A 17,298-nucleotide genomic window follows, 5' to 3' on the forward strand; every position below is an offset into this window, starting at 1 on the left:
CAATTGACATATCATTTGGATTTGAATGAAAACCACGTGAATAATGCAGTTTTAAATGAGAATATACCTAATACCCGATTTGATGAGATTTTTTTTTTTTTTTCAACGTGAAAATTTCGTTCAATTTATCGAATACCATTTTAAATGAATAAAAAAATGGCACATTTTCCCAATAAATAACATTTCAATGGGCACATTTTATTTTTAGTACAAAGTTATCGTACTGCAATACCAACATTTACATACATATACCACCAATAACAACACCAACGCAACGAAACGATGCGAATCCAATTTCGCTGACAGTTCGACATGGTGTATATAGATATAGTGTATTTCTTTTCAACAGCAGCTTGACATATTCGTGTATTAATTTTCGGTACGATTGAAACGCTTCACAACGAAAACCTCGTCACTGAACATACAATCGTCAAATACACATAGCACTCTGTGGTTTAATTGCAACATACCAAAATTCCAATTCACTTTTGATTGGTAGCATCAGTTGCTTTATAGTTTTTAAAAATGGTCGACAGACTTGGTGAGTAATAAAAAAAATAAAACAAAAAAAAAATAATAAGATACAAATTCTAATTTGATAACAAAAAAAAATATATATATCCTATAACTATTTTCTGTACAACAATTTTTTTTTCGTTCGCTACGAGATTTGCATTTTTCGATTGTGTGAATTTAGCTGGGATAAATTTGTATATAATGGTTGTACAATCCCGCATAAATATTTTCAATTTATAGGCGGTTCTTTGTTTGTGTTATTATTTTCTAATATTCATCGATTTTGTATTTATTTATTGATATAGCGTTATTATTTTTATCATTATTTTTTTTTTTCGCTTCATATGTATATTTTGTCGAAGTGCAAACCCAAAATAAGAAGTCAATCACAGAAGAAAAAAAAGAAGTGTTGTGTATATATACATAGGAGTAATGTGAATGTGGAGTATTATGTGCGTGTGTATTTTTGTGCAAGGCGAAAATGAAAACAAAAACAATTTAAAATTAAAAAAAAAAAAATAATAATACAGGAATATTGAGAATGTGAATCATACAATCATCGATACATGGAAGTTCGGATTTTTTTTTTCTCTCATTGTTTTCGTTTTGCACTGTATTCGACGGTAGTTGTTGAAATGAAACTTAAAGCAGCAAAAAAAAAATATACTGGCAACTATTTTGACTCAGCGTGAGTCAGTCGATCGTTTGAAACACACGCGAAAGATAAAAACAAAAAAGTCAAAGCAATCGAAGTGCATATATTTATCAATGAACTATGAATTATTTTATCTCGTAATTTTTTGGAATGTTTTACGTGTGCTGTTTGTTCGTGTTAAAGTCGAAACGCTTGTTTCTGTGCGTATATTTGTGTACATATGTACAGTGCAAGTATATGCGAGTCATTTGATCTGTGATTTAATTGCATTGTTTTGGTTTTTACAACTACCAATCGCAAAAAAAGGCGATTTCGATTAATTTCGCGACAAAAAAAAATGTGTTGTTTACTTGAGAAATAGAGCTTCCAAAATATTTGCTTTTACAATCCGATTTCAAATCAAGCACTTACATAAATTGATAAACTGGTTGTGATATAAAATGAAAACATTCATGCAGCTCTCTTTTTTTTATCGCAAAAATATAAAGACGCATTTCATGAACATTATTTGATGTTAATTTGTTAAGATTGTTGACAAAGCGAAAATGAATAAGAGCGATCGAGGAAATGAAAGGGATAGCGCTAGCGAGAGAGAAAAATGGACAGCTGTGTGTATAATGATGAATGCATTTTTTTTGTTTGAAAAATATAAAATAGCATAATGCTGGTTGACATGAAAAACGCATAGTTATCGAATATTTAATACCAATTCCCTGCAGACCGACTGCCTTTTCTCAATTTGATTGTAATATTAGACGCACATTATCGAATTCAATGTACAGATGGATTTCAATTTCTTTTCCCCAAACATCACACACCAACCACAAATACAACATTTCATTTATTTGCCTTTCTATCTCTGTTTCTCTCTTTTGGTGTTGATCGATGTGTATGAGTAACAGGCTGAAAAGAAGAAGAAGAAAAAACCCGCCACACTGTGTATGCGTTGTTTACTTTACGTGAGTGGGCACCACACACCATTACGTTACGCGTCCAAAAAAAAAAAATGAAAATTGAAATTGTACACCGTGTTACTGAACACGATTGTTATTAATTTTCAAACGAATGAGATGACATGATAATCACACATGGCGACCGAAATCGTGGGTGAAAGGGACAAACCATGAGTTAAATTCATAACTCCGTCAATCGGTTTTTTTTCTTCATTCCTTTACGTTTTTTTTTAACGTGTTGTTTATTTTCGTTTTGTTTCATTACAGCGATTGTAATGTAATGTTTACCGTTTTCTTTTGTTATTCAAATTAAGCGACAAAACGACAGAAAATGTATTTTTCTCGTTAGTATTTTAATGATCAACATTAAAATAAAAGTAACCAACTTCATCTAAAGTCAATCCAAAAGCGTCGACCACAGCACACACACACACAAATATGCATTTCCACACTAGACTTACTCATTATATGCGGCGCTCAATTTAAAACACAAATCGTTCACACCTTGGCATTGTTTCTTGCACTATACTAGAGTCACCGCATTCTATTACTTTTGATCGTATTCTTTTCTTTTGATTTAACGGATTTCATTACATTTGATTACATGAATTGTTCATTAATGGAACGAATTTTTGTCGTAAAACTTTCAACCTTAAAATTTGGCATTGTAAACAAGTAGCAACCATCTGAAAAACACTTCAATCATACATGTTTATCATTTTTCACGTGAAATCACATGTCAACAATTATGACAATGAGTGTGATTCAATTTCAATGATGCGTTGTCGATAGCTCAATTGAATCATGTTTTTTTTTTGTAATTTTTTCAAACACCCTACACGCAACACATACATGAGATAAATTCCGTTTATATGGACAAATATCGTGAAAGTTTTTTGATTAAATATTTATGTTTAAAATTGTAGGGACCAATCCCATAAAATGATAACTAGCATGATAGTGAAATGAGATATAATGTCCAGAGTTCATAATTGTATGACCAATTGGGGTATTTCATGAAAAAAAAAAAAATGATTCAAAATGATACTATTTCATTGAAATAGTAAAAAATTATAGAATTATGAGATAGCAAAAGAATTAATAATCGCCACCCACATAAATGGTTTGATTTCTTTACAATTTGTCCGCCTTTTGCTGAAGAATAACCTTTTCTCTAAGATACAGTAATAATTCTTTTTAAAAATAAATTTGACGCCATACTTATCATTTCAAGCTGTCTTAAAGCTGCAGCTTTACGGTGCATGCACCCAAATTTACCTGAAGTACAATGATCTCTTTATCCCAAAACAGATTATCGAGAGATTTCGCGAAATTTCATTCAGTGTACAACACCTTATCATATACCTTGTGAAAATGTCAAAATTCCATGTGACATCTGTTACCCCATTGCCGAAAGATGTGTTTCTTGGTTTTTGTGTCTGTGTGTGTATAAATAAAAATGTGTGCGTTATAAAAGAACGACAAAACAACGAGTCCAATAATGTTGCATTAATGCACCAAGTGACCAATCCTTAACACTGCGGTAAAACGTGGATGTAATAAAAATAAATAAATAAAGTAGTAGTTTTTGAAGAAATTTATAATGCAGTGAAAAGCTCTTTCTCGCGCTAGTCCGATTAGTCAGTTTATTCATGCGGCGACGAATAATTCGTTGGCTATTTTTGTTGGACCGTGGTTTCAACGGTGACAATAACAACACTAATGTCCGTCTTCGCTGTCGTTGCCGCTGCTGCCGATGAGTCAGCCAACGGATAACACATGTAAAACAAGTTCATTGTAAAGCAATGCGCGAAAATAAACCTGAATGAAATTTGATGAATAACGAATGTGAAAAAAAACAGCCACACTCATTGAATTTGCGATTGCATGAGTAATGTGAAAAGACATAAAAACAGCGGCCTATACTTGTATGCTTGTTTCTGTCTCCTCTTATTCATTGCCCTTCATTTGCATTTGCAAAATTGATATGAGAGAGAGAAGTAAAAAAAATTTACATTATCAAGTGAATTATTTCTTTTGTACACTTGTTGCACTGCATTTCCTCAGTGGTTGCAGCCTTTCTGCATGCGTACGACACATTCTTTTTTTGTGCTGCTTTAATCACATCGACCGACACATATTTTTTTTTTCGTTTTGTTTATAAATTTATACATATAGTGTGCATCAGCACTCGATTTGTAATGATTCACTTTCTTTTTCATTGTATGGTCACAGAGTCGTACAATTTTTTTGTTTTGTTTTGTATATTAGCCATGTTTATTGTTGTTTTTGCTACATTGAGTTCATATCTAATTCATAAAGCGATAAAGAGTGTTGGTGTACAATAGAGAGGCTTGATTGCTTGTTGTATTGAAATATGTTGGTCGAGTTCGTGGAAAATTGAAATGTGAAGACCGGTACAGTAGTAACAAGTACAATTTTACATTCGAAAATCGATAAGTGCAATTAACTACGTCATACATTTCACCGAATGTCTTTCATCGCGCCGTATCACCACAAATGAGTATATGCATGAATTTCGACCAGAAATTGGCATCAGCAATAAGAAAAAATCAACCTAAATATTAGAAGTGGTTTGAATTTTTTTATGCATGTTTAGTACATGGTGAATAATAACAATAATCTAATAATAAAATCCACAACAATAAACCTCATTGCTGAATAAATAGTACAAGCGTAAAAATGATAGTGATAACGGTGCTGTACACCAGTATCGGCAGCAACAGAAGCAACAGTAGCCGCAATATTGTTGATTAAAGTCGGTGCCTTATAATATTCGCATATATACACATATGTTCTTCACATCGACCAAAACCCACACATAACGATTTGTTTGCACAGCAACTCGATCGCGACCGGCCGTCCAACCCGCCCGACCCATCGACCGTTCGCCGAAAGACACACTCTTTCCGCTTCTTTTTTTCTCCACACATATTGAGAGTGAGGTGCAACAAGCCGATTAGTCTTAAGTATCAGTAACGGCATGGTACCATAGTACTGATTGCCAGCACACGAACCCAACACGAAATGGAGGCGAGAAAGAGAGCGAACGAAAAAGAAATCATTTGCGCTGAAAAGAATTGAAACTACAAACTTTAAAATGCGCACACAGAATCCGTCAAATAAACGATGCAAATCGCGCACACACATGCACACTGACCATATCTTTTTTCCAATTTGATGTGTGAATAAAACGGAATGCATTGTAATGATGCTGAAAATTAGAAATTATTATTATATATTCTTTTTATAGACGATATTTATCTCTTTTCAATGATGTATTTATACAACGCATATCAGGCGCGCGCAAGCAGGAATTCATCAGAAACAACAACGAGAAAAACAAAATACGAATGACATTGTTTCTTTTATCATGACTTTGCACTTTATATATTGAATCAGTGATGATTCGAACAGACTATGGATTAGCCAAGTAATTCAATCACTTTATATTTGAAACATTTGTACGCACGGCATGTTTTTCTCCTTGTCGCTCTCGTGCTCTCTCTCTGTCTGTCTGTCTCTTTCTCGTGATTTTATCAATTGTAATCCACGTCACACGAAAATTTAATACAAGTATGAGGTTCATATATGTCCGTGTTATATTTCTGTTGCTATTATTATTACTATTATCGTTGTCGTTGTTGTTGATGTTTGAGCTCAACTGTATTATAGTGAGTGTTACAAGACGCGCTATTCTCTCACCTGCTAATAAATCAGTATTCGATTTATTACAAAAGCAAAAACAATTAACTAAAAAGCAAACAATTTTTTTTCTGTCTGTTGAAATATACATGTTTTGTGCGGCTCATGACATTGTCACGTTAAAGCAATCGGTTTGTTTTTGTTTCGTCGCTTTATTTTTGTTTTGGAAGACGATTTTCTTGAACTTATCGTCGAAATGTTGACATCCATTTCTGGAACTAGTTCATATATTAGTCATCGACACCAAATTTAGTTTCACTTTTGTTTTCCACAACAACATTCAAGTTTTCCATACAACATTTTTCTCGGTCGATTGTTTAACGATCTCAATACATTTTTAATGCAATAATATTTCGATTTGAGTCATTTGTTGTTGTTGTTGCGGTGATTATTATGGTTGTTATTGTTGGGCGTCAATCATGTCAAATGACTATTTAATAATTCAACTTAATAATCACTGTGCGCTGAATTGGAGTAAGAATGTGATGTGTCTATTATGCATGTAAACGGCAGAAGAGAAGTAAAAAAATGGCGAAGAAAGCCAAATGACTCATCATCGATATTACACAAATCATTCAATGAGGACAAAATAATTTTCCAAACCCGTTCAAATTGAGCATATTTCACCTCTGTGACTGTGTTTGCCATTGTCTTAATCATAATTTGAATATCGAGTTGAGTACTAATATTTTGTGTGTATTCATAAAGAGTAAAAAAACGGAATTGAATGATTCACCGAGTAAACGATGAGTCTTTGCAAATTATGAAAACCTATCAGTCTTTTGAGTGGTTCTGATTTTTCTCTTGCTGTTCTTCGGGTTCCTGCGACAATTTTGCGAAATCAAAAAGAACAAGCCATTGGGTCATCACACTTGTGCATTCAAATTTATGGTCATACTAATCGCAAGATATACCATATTCATTGCGTTTCGTGTTCACTGTGGCAGAACATTTCTCCTTCTCTCTCTCTCTCTCTCTCTCTCTCTCTCTCTACATGTGTGTACATGCATGGTTGTATGTCGCCCATTTGTATACGATCAAAAACAAAGCAAAGGCATTTTTCAATGCTGCAATATGGCTGCAAATACAGCATATCAACAACGGCGGTTACATTAAGAGTATAACTACGATTATGTGCTGGCATTTTAACATTATGAAAAATGCATCGATCCATGAAAATACGAGGTGATCCACATAAAAAGACAATGGCCGTTTTCACATGAACTCCGATAATTTGAATAAAACTCATTCAATTTGAACCGAACAAAGCTACACACACACACACTCTCTCTCTCTCTCTCTCTTTCTCTTTTTTTCTCTCAACTAATCTTTTCACTCCTTAGTTATTTGTATTTTACGCATAGAATCGAACAATTTTGGTGCTTTTGATAAAACCGGAAGCGCGCACACCGGGCAAAATGAGACAATCCGTAAAATAATGCGTGTGACGTAAAATGCTAATAAAAAGTTTGTATTCTTGTGCTTAAACACCATATAAAAATCGCATCAAGAACGAACGAAAAATACAACGCATTTTCTTTCACTTTAAAGGTTTCAAACTTACCGATGATAAGTGTCTATTATTTAGTGTTCACTATTTGTTTGATTGAAACCTTCAAAGTTTAATGGAAAATAATTGGCAAATTACCAAATAACACTTTTACCATTTTCCATTTCGTTTGATTTTCGCAACGTAAAACGAAACACAGAATGAAGAAAAATCGCACAACTGTAATCGACATTAGTGTGCATGTGAAGTGTGCACATGTGTTTCAATTTGCACGTGAACCAGAACAAAATACATAAATCGATGCGGTATTCACGATCGACTGTCGTAAATTAAAATGAACTAAATCATGAAAGAATCACATCGATTGGACGATTTAATAAATTCAACTAGCAAATGAAATAAACGGTCTAATCGGTTAATTGGTGTGCGCATTTGCCGCCATTTCTTTTGTGATTTCAGTCACGAATAGCTAGGTGCATTAAGTCTGATATGTACTGATCCAAGCCGACAACGTTGACCACGACGTCATTTCCAATTAATTTTTTGGAATATATCTGATTTGCATAAAAGACGGAACAAAGTTTATTGAAGAAAAAAAAAGAAGAAGATAGAAGCATAATAGCGGTTGTTTGTTGTTTCTATTTGCAACGCATCAATCCAATAACACGCAAATAGTTTCCTCTACGTTTTGTCGTTCAGCGTGTATCTATGCTCTTTTGACGTTGATGTGCCCGCATCAGGCCGTCATTCTTGGTGCCGCCGCTTTTCTCTTTCGCTCTCGTTTTATTCTTTAGATACCACAAACATTTTATCGTCGAAACATGTGTTATTGGCCTATTGCTTGTTATTCAGATTTTATATGAGAAAAAAAGCCGAATCAATGCTGTTGCCACCATTAAAATTCAAATAAATGGTGTACAATGCAATTACGGTGAAACTAAAAAGAAGAGGGCAAGAAAGAAAGAAAGAGAGAGAGAGAAAAAGTTAACTTTTTATGCACAAATGTATATAAAATGGTATCATGATGTACACTGTTGCATCCCATGTCTACTGGAAGAAGCAGAAAGAAAGAAAGAAAATAATGTCTATGCGGTTTCTATTACGATAATATGTCGAATAGAGCGTATATCAATCCATACATATATATAGATATATGTGTGCAAGAGTGCATGTCAAACAATGACGCATTGAAATTGACGAAATGCAAGTGAAATTGCAATGCCACCTGATACCAAACGATTATTAAAATATTTCTTTGGTTGCTGATGTTATTGGCACTTTTGTTTTTTCTTTCTGTTGGTTTTCGTTGTTGCTTTGATGCGATAAAATGTATTGTTTATATATTGGGTACCAATTATTCAAAATGCCAAACACGAATGTGGCAATGACATCGTCGACACATTGTGCAGATCGATAAACTTTCGCCGGAATAGTTAAATGACAATGAACTAATTTTCAAATTTTTCACATGCAAATGCGATTTACACACGATACGCCGAAACTTATTAATGAATTTTCTTTTTCTGGTGTTTGCATTCATATCACGCCACAACCTGCATGTATATGGGTCATGCAATTCTCGCAACGATCCTCACTTTCGAATTTAATTTGAACATTTATGTTCAAAAGTTGTGTGTGTGCATGTGTTCGTCTATGAGAGTGTAATTGTTGTTGAAATTTTTTTATTGGCCTTACTCCAAATCATTTCATAATCGGCAACTGTATTTTCATCACGAAAATAAACTCTAACCTTTGCTTGTATTTAATTCGATCCGAGTTGACATTTACAGAAAGAAAAAGAAACCGCTTATCAAACGCTGAACATTGCATTAGCATATCTTGTTCGCAACAAATTAAGTTAATTTCATTAGTCGAACACATAATGGGTTCTAGCTGGAAGCAAATGATTCACTTCAATTACTGTAGCACATCTCGATTGTCAAATGGAAAGAGAGTTGTATTACTACTATTACTAAAAGCGATTCTAATTGATTCGATGTAATGTAAACGATACACGACTGATATCGAAGGTGAATTCCTTTCAGATGATGACGCGTAACATATGTTTTGCTGTGTTTTTCTTCTATGACTTGCTTTGAAAACAACAACTTAAATATGTGTTAGAAAACGTCGCTTATCTTTTTGTAACAAAGAACAACTTAATTATGTTAAAAACACGTTGATGCATGGGATATTTAAATTACATCCTAACCGATGACACAAACAGTGGCATTTTTTGTTTCAAAATGCCAATATCGTAATAGGAAATAGAGACCATCAATATTGGCAAATGAATGAGTTTTTATCATTATCGAATCACCAGATTCAAAATGAAACAAAAAACTGCTTGTTTTAGATGATTTTGATTAAAAAAAAGAATGGCACATTCAATCCCATTCTCTCTCTATATATCTTCCGGACTCTCATTTTTCCGGTAATTGTTGGCAATTGTGTAGCCGGCATTTCGTTTTAGATGTGAAAATCATGTTAAATGTTATAAATAACGGTGTTTTCGCACTAAAAAATAGTGGCCAGATTTGATGCCACTTGAAGCTTGGCGTTGAAATGAACGCTTTTTTCTTTTAATTCCAAAATGATATCGCGCGGTGAAAAGTGAGGTTTATGGCTCAAGAAAGAAAAAATAATTAAGTGCAAAAGATCATTTGTGTTATTTTAATGAGCGATTACAGAAACAAAAAAACTCATTCGTTTGTTTAGTTCCCATGTTTGTCTTATGCTGTTGTTGTTCGCATTTTTTTTTAAATTTTGGGTCGCCAAAGCACAAAATGTAATTTATCACCTGTAATAGTATTTTGTTGCGATTAACTGAATATGTCTGTTCTAGTTGCAAGAATCTCAGCAATGCTTATCAAATTTTTCATCATGCGGATTATCTTATTCACTTCATGCGATTCGTCGCTGTCGTTGTGTCCGCGGCTAGATTTTTGTAGGCAGTGATTTTCACGAGACTGTCAGCGTCAAAGTTTTGTGTGTGTTTTTTTATAGATCAAAATCTCTTCACAATTTGCATACATAAAGAAAAAAAACGTGGATGGAGAAATTATAAAAAGGTTGAAATACTCGCATTTTTTTCGGATACATTTTGCAAACTGTTTGCAGGTTTCCAAACTTATTATTTCGTTTGGGCTGCGATTTTTTGCGATGCACTTTGTCTCTCTTTCTCTTTATCTCTTTCTGAAATCGTATACAAAATAGTTCGTTCGTCGGTTAAATGTGCATTCATGCACTCACATTGAAAATGAAGCACACACATATGCCTCAAAATGGAAATGAACATTGAATGAAGAGTTCAGTCTACTCCGATAAAAGTATATACCATACGAAATGGAAACCGAAAGCAAATATCTCATTTCACATTTCGCAAAACAATTGCATTTAGACGCTTGATACTCTTGGTGATTTTTATTATCAGTGGCTTTCAGTTGCAGCAGCAATTTAGCAGCACACAAAGTAAAAAAATCAACTGAAAAAGATAGTTTTAGTTTTGGCACAATCGACACTCGTACTCATTTCAAATTCGGTCTTTTGTTATGTTTTAGACGCTAGTTATTGTGTGTGTGTGTGTATTTTGTGCGCGCCGTTTCAAACACCCCAAAAATGTTGCTTTTAAAAAAAATATTGTCATCAAAATTGAGAGTCAAACACTGCGACACTCATTAAGTCGTCAATTTTATTTTTGTTTTTTGTCTCGAACAAACAAGGCAATTTTACAGGCTTCACAGCAATGGCAGACATTTTTGCAATGAGATTTTTCATTAAAATAAAAACCAAACTGAAGACAAACAAAAGTTGTGTTCATTATTTAAATAAAATAACCATTTTCATAATTATTAGTGTACATTGTAGGGTGTGTTTGTGTGTGTGTGTGCGTGATGCTGGTCGACCAACAATAGTGTGCATGTATTTCGTATTTGCGTTTCGATGTCTATGTCATTTCAGCGCTCGACTCATTTTGATCATGTGTTTATGGCATATTATTGTGTTGAAATTTGGTTTTATCTCATTGTTTGGAAATTAAATAATGAAAAAGAGATAGAATGAATGAAGAAAAAAGACGACAAATACACATGCACATTCGAAGATATATCTCTGCTTGCTCTCGTTATACGAAATCATCGCGTACTCATTGTAGCTGCTGAACTGTCGGATTGATTCGTCAAGTTGCCACTTAGTATCACATTTTTTTTTACGTACAACAACTCGAAATATACATACTTATTTAATGGATCTAACACACAAAAATAGCTAAAATCACTTCTGTAAAGGACAGCGACGACTACAAATGTTATAAACAAGTTTTTTTTGTCTTTCGTTACGAATTTTGTTGTGATTGTGACTGCACCACGTTGTTATACACTTGTCTAGGGTCGCGAACATGGTCGATTACTTTGATTTAAGGTCTTAGTGATTATAACCATTTAATGCGCATTATTTCTTCTTTTTTTTATCCGGCAAACGATTATATCGATATTATATTTTGATAAATGCAATAAACGAAAAACAAAAAAAAATCGTTCAATTTTCTAGAGCTAACAATCGTACAATTATGATGTTTCCTATTGTTTCATTTGAAATTCGTGTACGAGCGCCCGGTAAGTGTATCGATGTACACATAAACAAACAAAAACTACACACAACACACACACTCATATTTCTTTGTGCACATATAACTATAAATGTGTGGCCATCAATGGCAAACTTATTTTTTTTTTTTTTTTTTTCAATATGCATAGTACATAAAAAGCAAAAACAAAAAGAGAGTAAACGCAATGCGCATACAATTTGATCTCATTTGTTTACCATATCTGGTCGCAAAGTCAAAGTCAACGCCGACAATACATTTATATATATATTTTTTTGTTCGTTCTTGTTCATCGGTTTTCTATCTACATGTATGAAAAGACAAATGTAAACCCGATATTTGTATGGGAATGAAGAGATGTATTCGTAACAATAAAGAATGTTTTTGTGTGAAATTCAATGCATCGTGGAAAATCACTTATCGAATCAATTTTACAAAATAAAACATATAATTAGTATATATTTTCATTTAAATGACTCAAAAAATTGCAATTGATGATCTAATTTCATGTTTGAATTTTATTTGCAGTGAATAGCGAGGCGAATGCCCGGCGAATAAATATGGTGGAGAGTTGTTTCGGCAGCTCGGGACATGTAAGTTGTTGCCATTTCGAATTGAAACAAAAGATATGTTTGATAAGTGTGTTTGACATTGAAAATTGTTTTTCTTTGCTTTGAATTGCAGCCACTGAAAGTTGTTGGACGTGTGTTGGTGGGTGAAGGTGTTCTCACGAAAATGTGCCGTAAACGGCCAAAAGCTAGACAATTTTTTCTATTTAACGATATTTTGGTGTACGGTAACATAGTGATCAGTAAGAAGAAATACAATAAACAGCATATTATACCATTGGAAGAGGTTCAGCTGCAAGGACTAGAGGATAATGGACGTGAGTGGTGTATTTTTGCTGTTGTTTCTTTTTTCGTCTCTCAAGTTCTTTGGATCACGTGTAACAAATTAAATGGTTTGCTTTTGTCATTTATTCAAAAATAGAATATCGAAATGGATGGCTTATCAGAACAGCAACAAAATCATTTGCCGTGTATGCAGCCACCAGTACAGAAAAGCAGGAATGGATGGCTCATATAAATAAGTGCATAGAAGATTTATTGAGAAAGAGTAAGAATCTTATTTGCCAATTATTTTACGAGTGATTTTTGATTGTATTTGTTGCGTTGATTGTAGGTGGTAAAAAACCGGTCGAACATCACGCTGCTGTTTGGGTGCCAGATAATGAGGCAAACGTGTGCATGCACTGCAAACGAACTCAATTCACAATGCTTGTTCGAAGGGTATGCTTTGTCCTTTGAATTATCCGATTGCAAATTTAACGTATTTCCTCTATTTTTCAATTGATTTAATAGCATCATTGTCGCTCATGTGGAGCTGTGGTATGCGGTCCATGCTCATCGAAAAAATTCTTGCTACCGCAACAGAGTACAAAGCCATTACGCGTTTGTTTAGACTGTTTTGATTCACTGAGCCAATCAAAGAACGAAGCGGTAAGTGTTAAATGCATTCAATTCGATTAAGTTTCAACGATATTCATATCAATTACGTTTTAAATAATTTAGACAAAAATTATCCCCAATGAAAAATCGAACAATAACACTGCAGCGGACAGTTCGGCTGAAGATGATTCGGATGACGAAGAAGAGCATAAAGAAGCTCACGACGAAGTAAGTGACATATTATTAAATATAAATCCCCCTTATTTAGATAAAAATGGCAATTTACACTATTACACATCTAAAAAAAAGATACATTCAAATACAGTTCATGCCACTGAGGAAGGCCCGTAAATTCTTCTCAAAACTTATTTGCGTCGAGATTAAGTTAAATGTTCTATTGTTTTTCAACAATTGTTGTTGTTCCCAATTCGTTTAGGATCTGATTAAAAATGCCAAATTTCCATTTATATTCGCAGACATTTCAATATCATTTTTCCGGCGAAACCACAATTTATTGATTCCAACAACGTTGTCAACTACCTCAAATGAATAACGCTTTTCCTCTCCAACTCATTTTGTTACTTGTTGTTTATGCAAATCTATCTGTATCACGTTATTCTGATTTTCAATGACGAAAAATGATCGGAAAAAAATAAATGTTTCTGTTTCATATTCTATATTACATGATAATTGTGAGTACGAGTGTGATACGATTGATTGCTACAATTTTAAACCATTAAAACTATTTCGATTTTATTGATTGAATTTTGACATTTGGATTGAAATCTTAACTTATTGCAAATAAATCCATTGAAACAATCTTTGAATCGATTTGATTGAATTAATCCATTTGCTCAAGTTAATTGGTTCACAATGTGTGATTTTCTCCGTTTTCAATTTTATTTTCCGAATTGGTTTCAATAACGTTTACTTTTCACTATGGATTTTGATCTAATAAGTAATAACTAATCGAAGCATGTGAATTTTGAATAAAAAATTACTTAATTTGTGTCTTTGCAAATTTAAACGTTTTTTTTGCGCCTCTGATTGAATTGAAACTTTCCCATATTTTGCTTTAACAACATTAAAATTCGTATATTTTTTGTACTTTCAGCCCAAATTCTATGGTGATGCTGATAAAAACTGATTAATCGCAAAAAAGGTGCCGGACCAGAAAAAGCGCTCGAAATTGGCAAAGCCAACATCAAATAGATGATCAACGTAAATTATCAACCCAAACGGTCGATCAATATGAAATAAAATAGTGTTTTTTTAGGAAGAGAAGCAAGCAAACAAATCACACCAATTATAGGTTATAAAGCAAAAAAAAGAGCGAAACCATACACATCATGTCTCTGACAATTTTCAAACAATTACAAGATCTGTTGAAATCGATTGTTTTAAGTATGAAAACGGAAAAAATTTGCTTGAATGATCAATCTAAGTGAATAAAAACGAAATTGGTGAAACATAAAAAAGACATATTTATCTGCCGGCAGAAGTTGAAATGAGCATATTTTCTCTTCTCTAAAATATACAGAAAATAGTGTTAAATGAAATTGCAATCATACAGCCTCCCCCTCCACTTACGAAATTTAGATCTATTTTAATCAAATCACCGAATTTTCACCGAAACTCTTATGAAACTCTTGAATCAGAAATCAGTCCAAGTTGTTGGTTTTTTGTTTTTCGTTTGCAAAATCTGCTACGACCTAAACAGAAGAAAAAAAATGACCAACAAATTCAAATTAGATTATTCTAATATACAACAAATAAAAAAAAACTCTATGACAGCCTTTATTTAACCGAGAAAAGAGAAGATGCAAAGCAAAAATCGTAGAAAAAAGATTTGTCATTGTACAGAATAAACATTGTATCATCATTTGACTATTTTATTATATTTTGATTTCGTTTTTTGTTTTAAATTCATATGTCCATTTTAAAATACCATAATCGTCGTTGTAAATTTTGTTAATTGGATTGAAAGTGTAAAACGGCCACGATGTAAAAGCAAATATAACATTGGAATAAATAGAAAAGTGGCATAACAATTTTTCACAACAACACCATATGATACGAAATCATATAATGTAATAAATATATATAAAAATGAAATTAAGCAGAGAATCGCTCGTCGAATTGTTATTGATTTCAATTACTTCAACTGCACATCGAATCCACATTTACACATACACATATTGAATACAAATCAGCCAATTTTAAAAAACGTTTTTATTTCCTTTTCGTTGGTTAATTGTTGTTATTAACATTTCGGAAAGAAAGAGAAGAGAAAGAAAAAACGACCGTGACCATCCATTGCCATCATAATGGCCATTTTCATTTTTTTTTTAAATTACTGTTCGATGCACCTCTCGAAACACGAAAATAAAAGAAAACGTATATTTGTTTGTAAACTGCTTTTGTTGCAATAAAAATGAGATCAGCTACACTGATTCAGTATTAAACGTGTGAAGGCAAATGGAAATGTAAAAATGAGAATAGCGTCGTTTTCAATAGAAGAATTAAAAAAAATACAGAATGCCAAAATTAATGGAGAAAATCAATGATTCGGTGCACACGAAAAAAATTATCGATTGCATATACGTCATTTTAAGATTCGTGGCCCATAAATTTAAAGAAGATGAAAAAAACACACACATTAACAACTCTTTTAAGCTATTAATTACAACAATGGAATATCATATTTCTTATACAACAACAACAACAACAACAAATAGAGTGTAATTAAAATATATTTGTGTTTTTAAGAAATAAAAACAAAAACAATATATATATAATGCATATTTTTATTTATATTAAACAATTTATAAAAAATTAAATTTCTATTTTTAAAACGAAAATAAAAAAAAATAAAATAAAAAAAAGATGCTGAATATCTATAATTGAAACAGAAATGTAAGATGAAGAAAATAACACCATACCACATATGCAAACAAAAATCAACACACATACACACATTTTATAATTGTAATTTTAATAAATTGTAATTATTAATGGGAGATTTAAGAATTTTAATAAAAATGCGATGAGAAAAAAACAACAACAAAATCATATAAAAGAGTATTTTTTTTTCTTCAGATGTATGTAATTTGCTGTTCTGAAACAGAAGAAATTCTTTGGAATTTAATCGAATTTCATTTTCTTTTTATTTTCAGTGAATCGGTTATTTGTGGTTCTGGCTAGACCGCATCCGGATTATTTCTTAATCAACATCATTCTCTTATTTCCATCTAATCCAAACAATCATTGGTTTGACAATACCATTAATATTTAAGCAAAAGTTGACACATAGCTCTATTGCTCTTGTGTCACTTTGTGTCTTTTGTGCGATGTCAATCATAATTAGAAACACGTATTTTTGACAATAAAATTTTCCCTCCATTATCTCTATGTAACTTGAGAGTTAAATGGACCAGACCAACTAGGCCTTCAACATATTTCCGGTGTATTTTCGAAATGCTGTTTTTTTATAGCACACCATAGACGTGTGGCCTTTTTATTTTTGTCCACATAATCAGGAAATCGGAGCATTTTCAATTGTAAACCATTTTAATTTTTCATGCAATGTTGGAATTGAATGAACATAAAACTATAAAGTGCCATTTCAAGCGTTTGTGCCATTAAAATAAAAATAAAAATATAAAAAAAAATTATGAACAACCTTCTAAAAAATTGATGCAAACTTTGGTTTTCTTTTAAATTAGAATAAATCCTATGCGTCAAATGTGCCGTTAATTTGTTCCTTTATTTTATATTCTCTTTTGTGATAAATCGATCCAACCAATCTGCTTTAATTTTATAAAAAAATCTCTCTCTCGTAACACAGCCAAGTGTTTGTGCAACAATTTTCTTTCTTCTTCTACTTT

At 32.6% G+C, this 17,298-nt stretch overlaps 1 protein-coding gene across 2 annotated transcripts; it reads left to right on the forward strand.

Annotated features, from left to right (window-relative positions):
* Positions 1-346: 346 nt before the first annotated feature.
* LOC116340136 (pleckstrin homology domain-containing family F member 1 homolog) lies at positions 347-16,202 on the forward strand. Of its 2 annotated transcripts, XM_031766404.1 has the most exons (9): positions 1,724-1,779; positions 11,909-11,973; positions 12,492-12,556; positions 12,648-12,849; positions 12,954-13,079; positions 13,146-13,252; positions 13,325-13,462; positions 13,535-13,639; positions 14,526-16,202. In XM_031766404.1, the coding sequence occupies exons 1-9, from the start codon at positions 1,739-1,741 to the stop codon at positions 14,556-14,558; spliced, it is 882 nt and encodes a 293-aa protein (XP_031622264.1). In that variant the 5' UTR covers positions 1,724-1,738; the 3' UTR covers positions 14,559-16,202. The 2 variants fall into 2 exon arrangements, with proteins under 2 accessions (XP_031622265.1, XP_031622264.1); XM_031766405.1 differs by lacking the exons at positions 1,724-1,779; positions 11,909-11,973 and adding an exon at positions 347-541.
* Positions 16,203-17,298: the final 1,096 nt, after the last annotated feature.

The sequence above is a fragment of the Contarinia nasturtii genome, unplaced genomic scaffold (assembly GCF_009176525.2).
Source record: "Contarinia nasturtii isolate CC-2019 unplaced genomic scaffold, AAFC_CNas_1.1 Cnas_scaffold_630, whole genome shotgun sequence".
NCBI classification, from domain to species: domain Eukaryota; kingdom Metazoa; phylum Arthropoda; class Insecta; order Diptera; family Cecidomyiidae; genus Contarinia; species Contarinia nasturtii.

Bases quoted from the DNA above. Each gene is read 5' to 3' on its own strand.
- LOC116340136 (XM_031766404.1), top strand. From the start codon at position 1,739: ATGAAAGGGATAGCGCTAGCGAGAGAGAAAAATGGACAGCT. The intron at 13,463-13,534 runs GTAAGTGTTAAA...TAAATAATTTAG, and splicing joins GCCAATCAAAGAACGAAGCG to ACAAAAATTATCCCCAATGA. The intron at 13,640-14,525 runs GTAAGTGACATA...TTGTACTTTCAG, and splicing joins ATAAAGAAGCTCACGACGAA to CCCAAATTCTATGGTGATGC.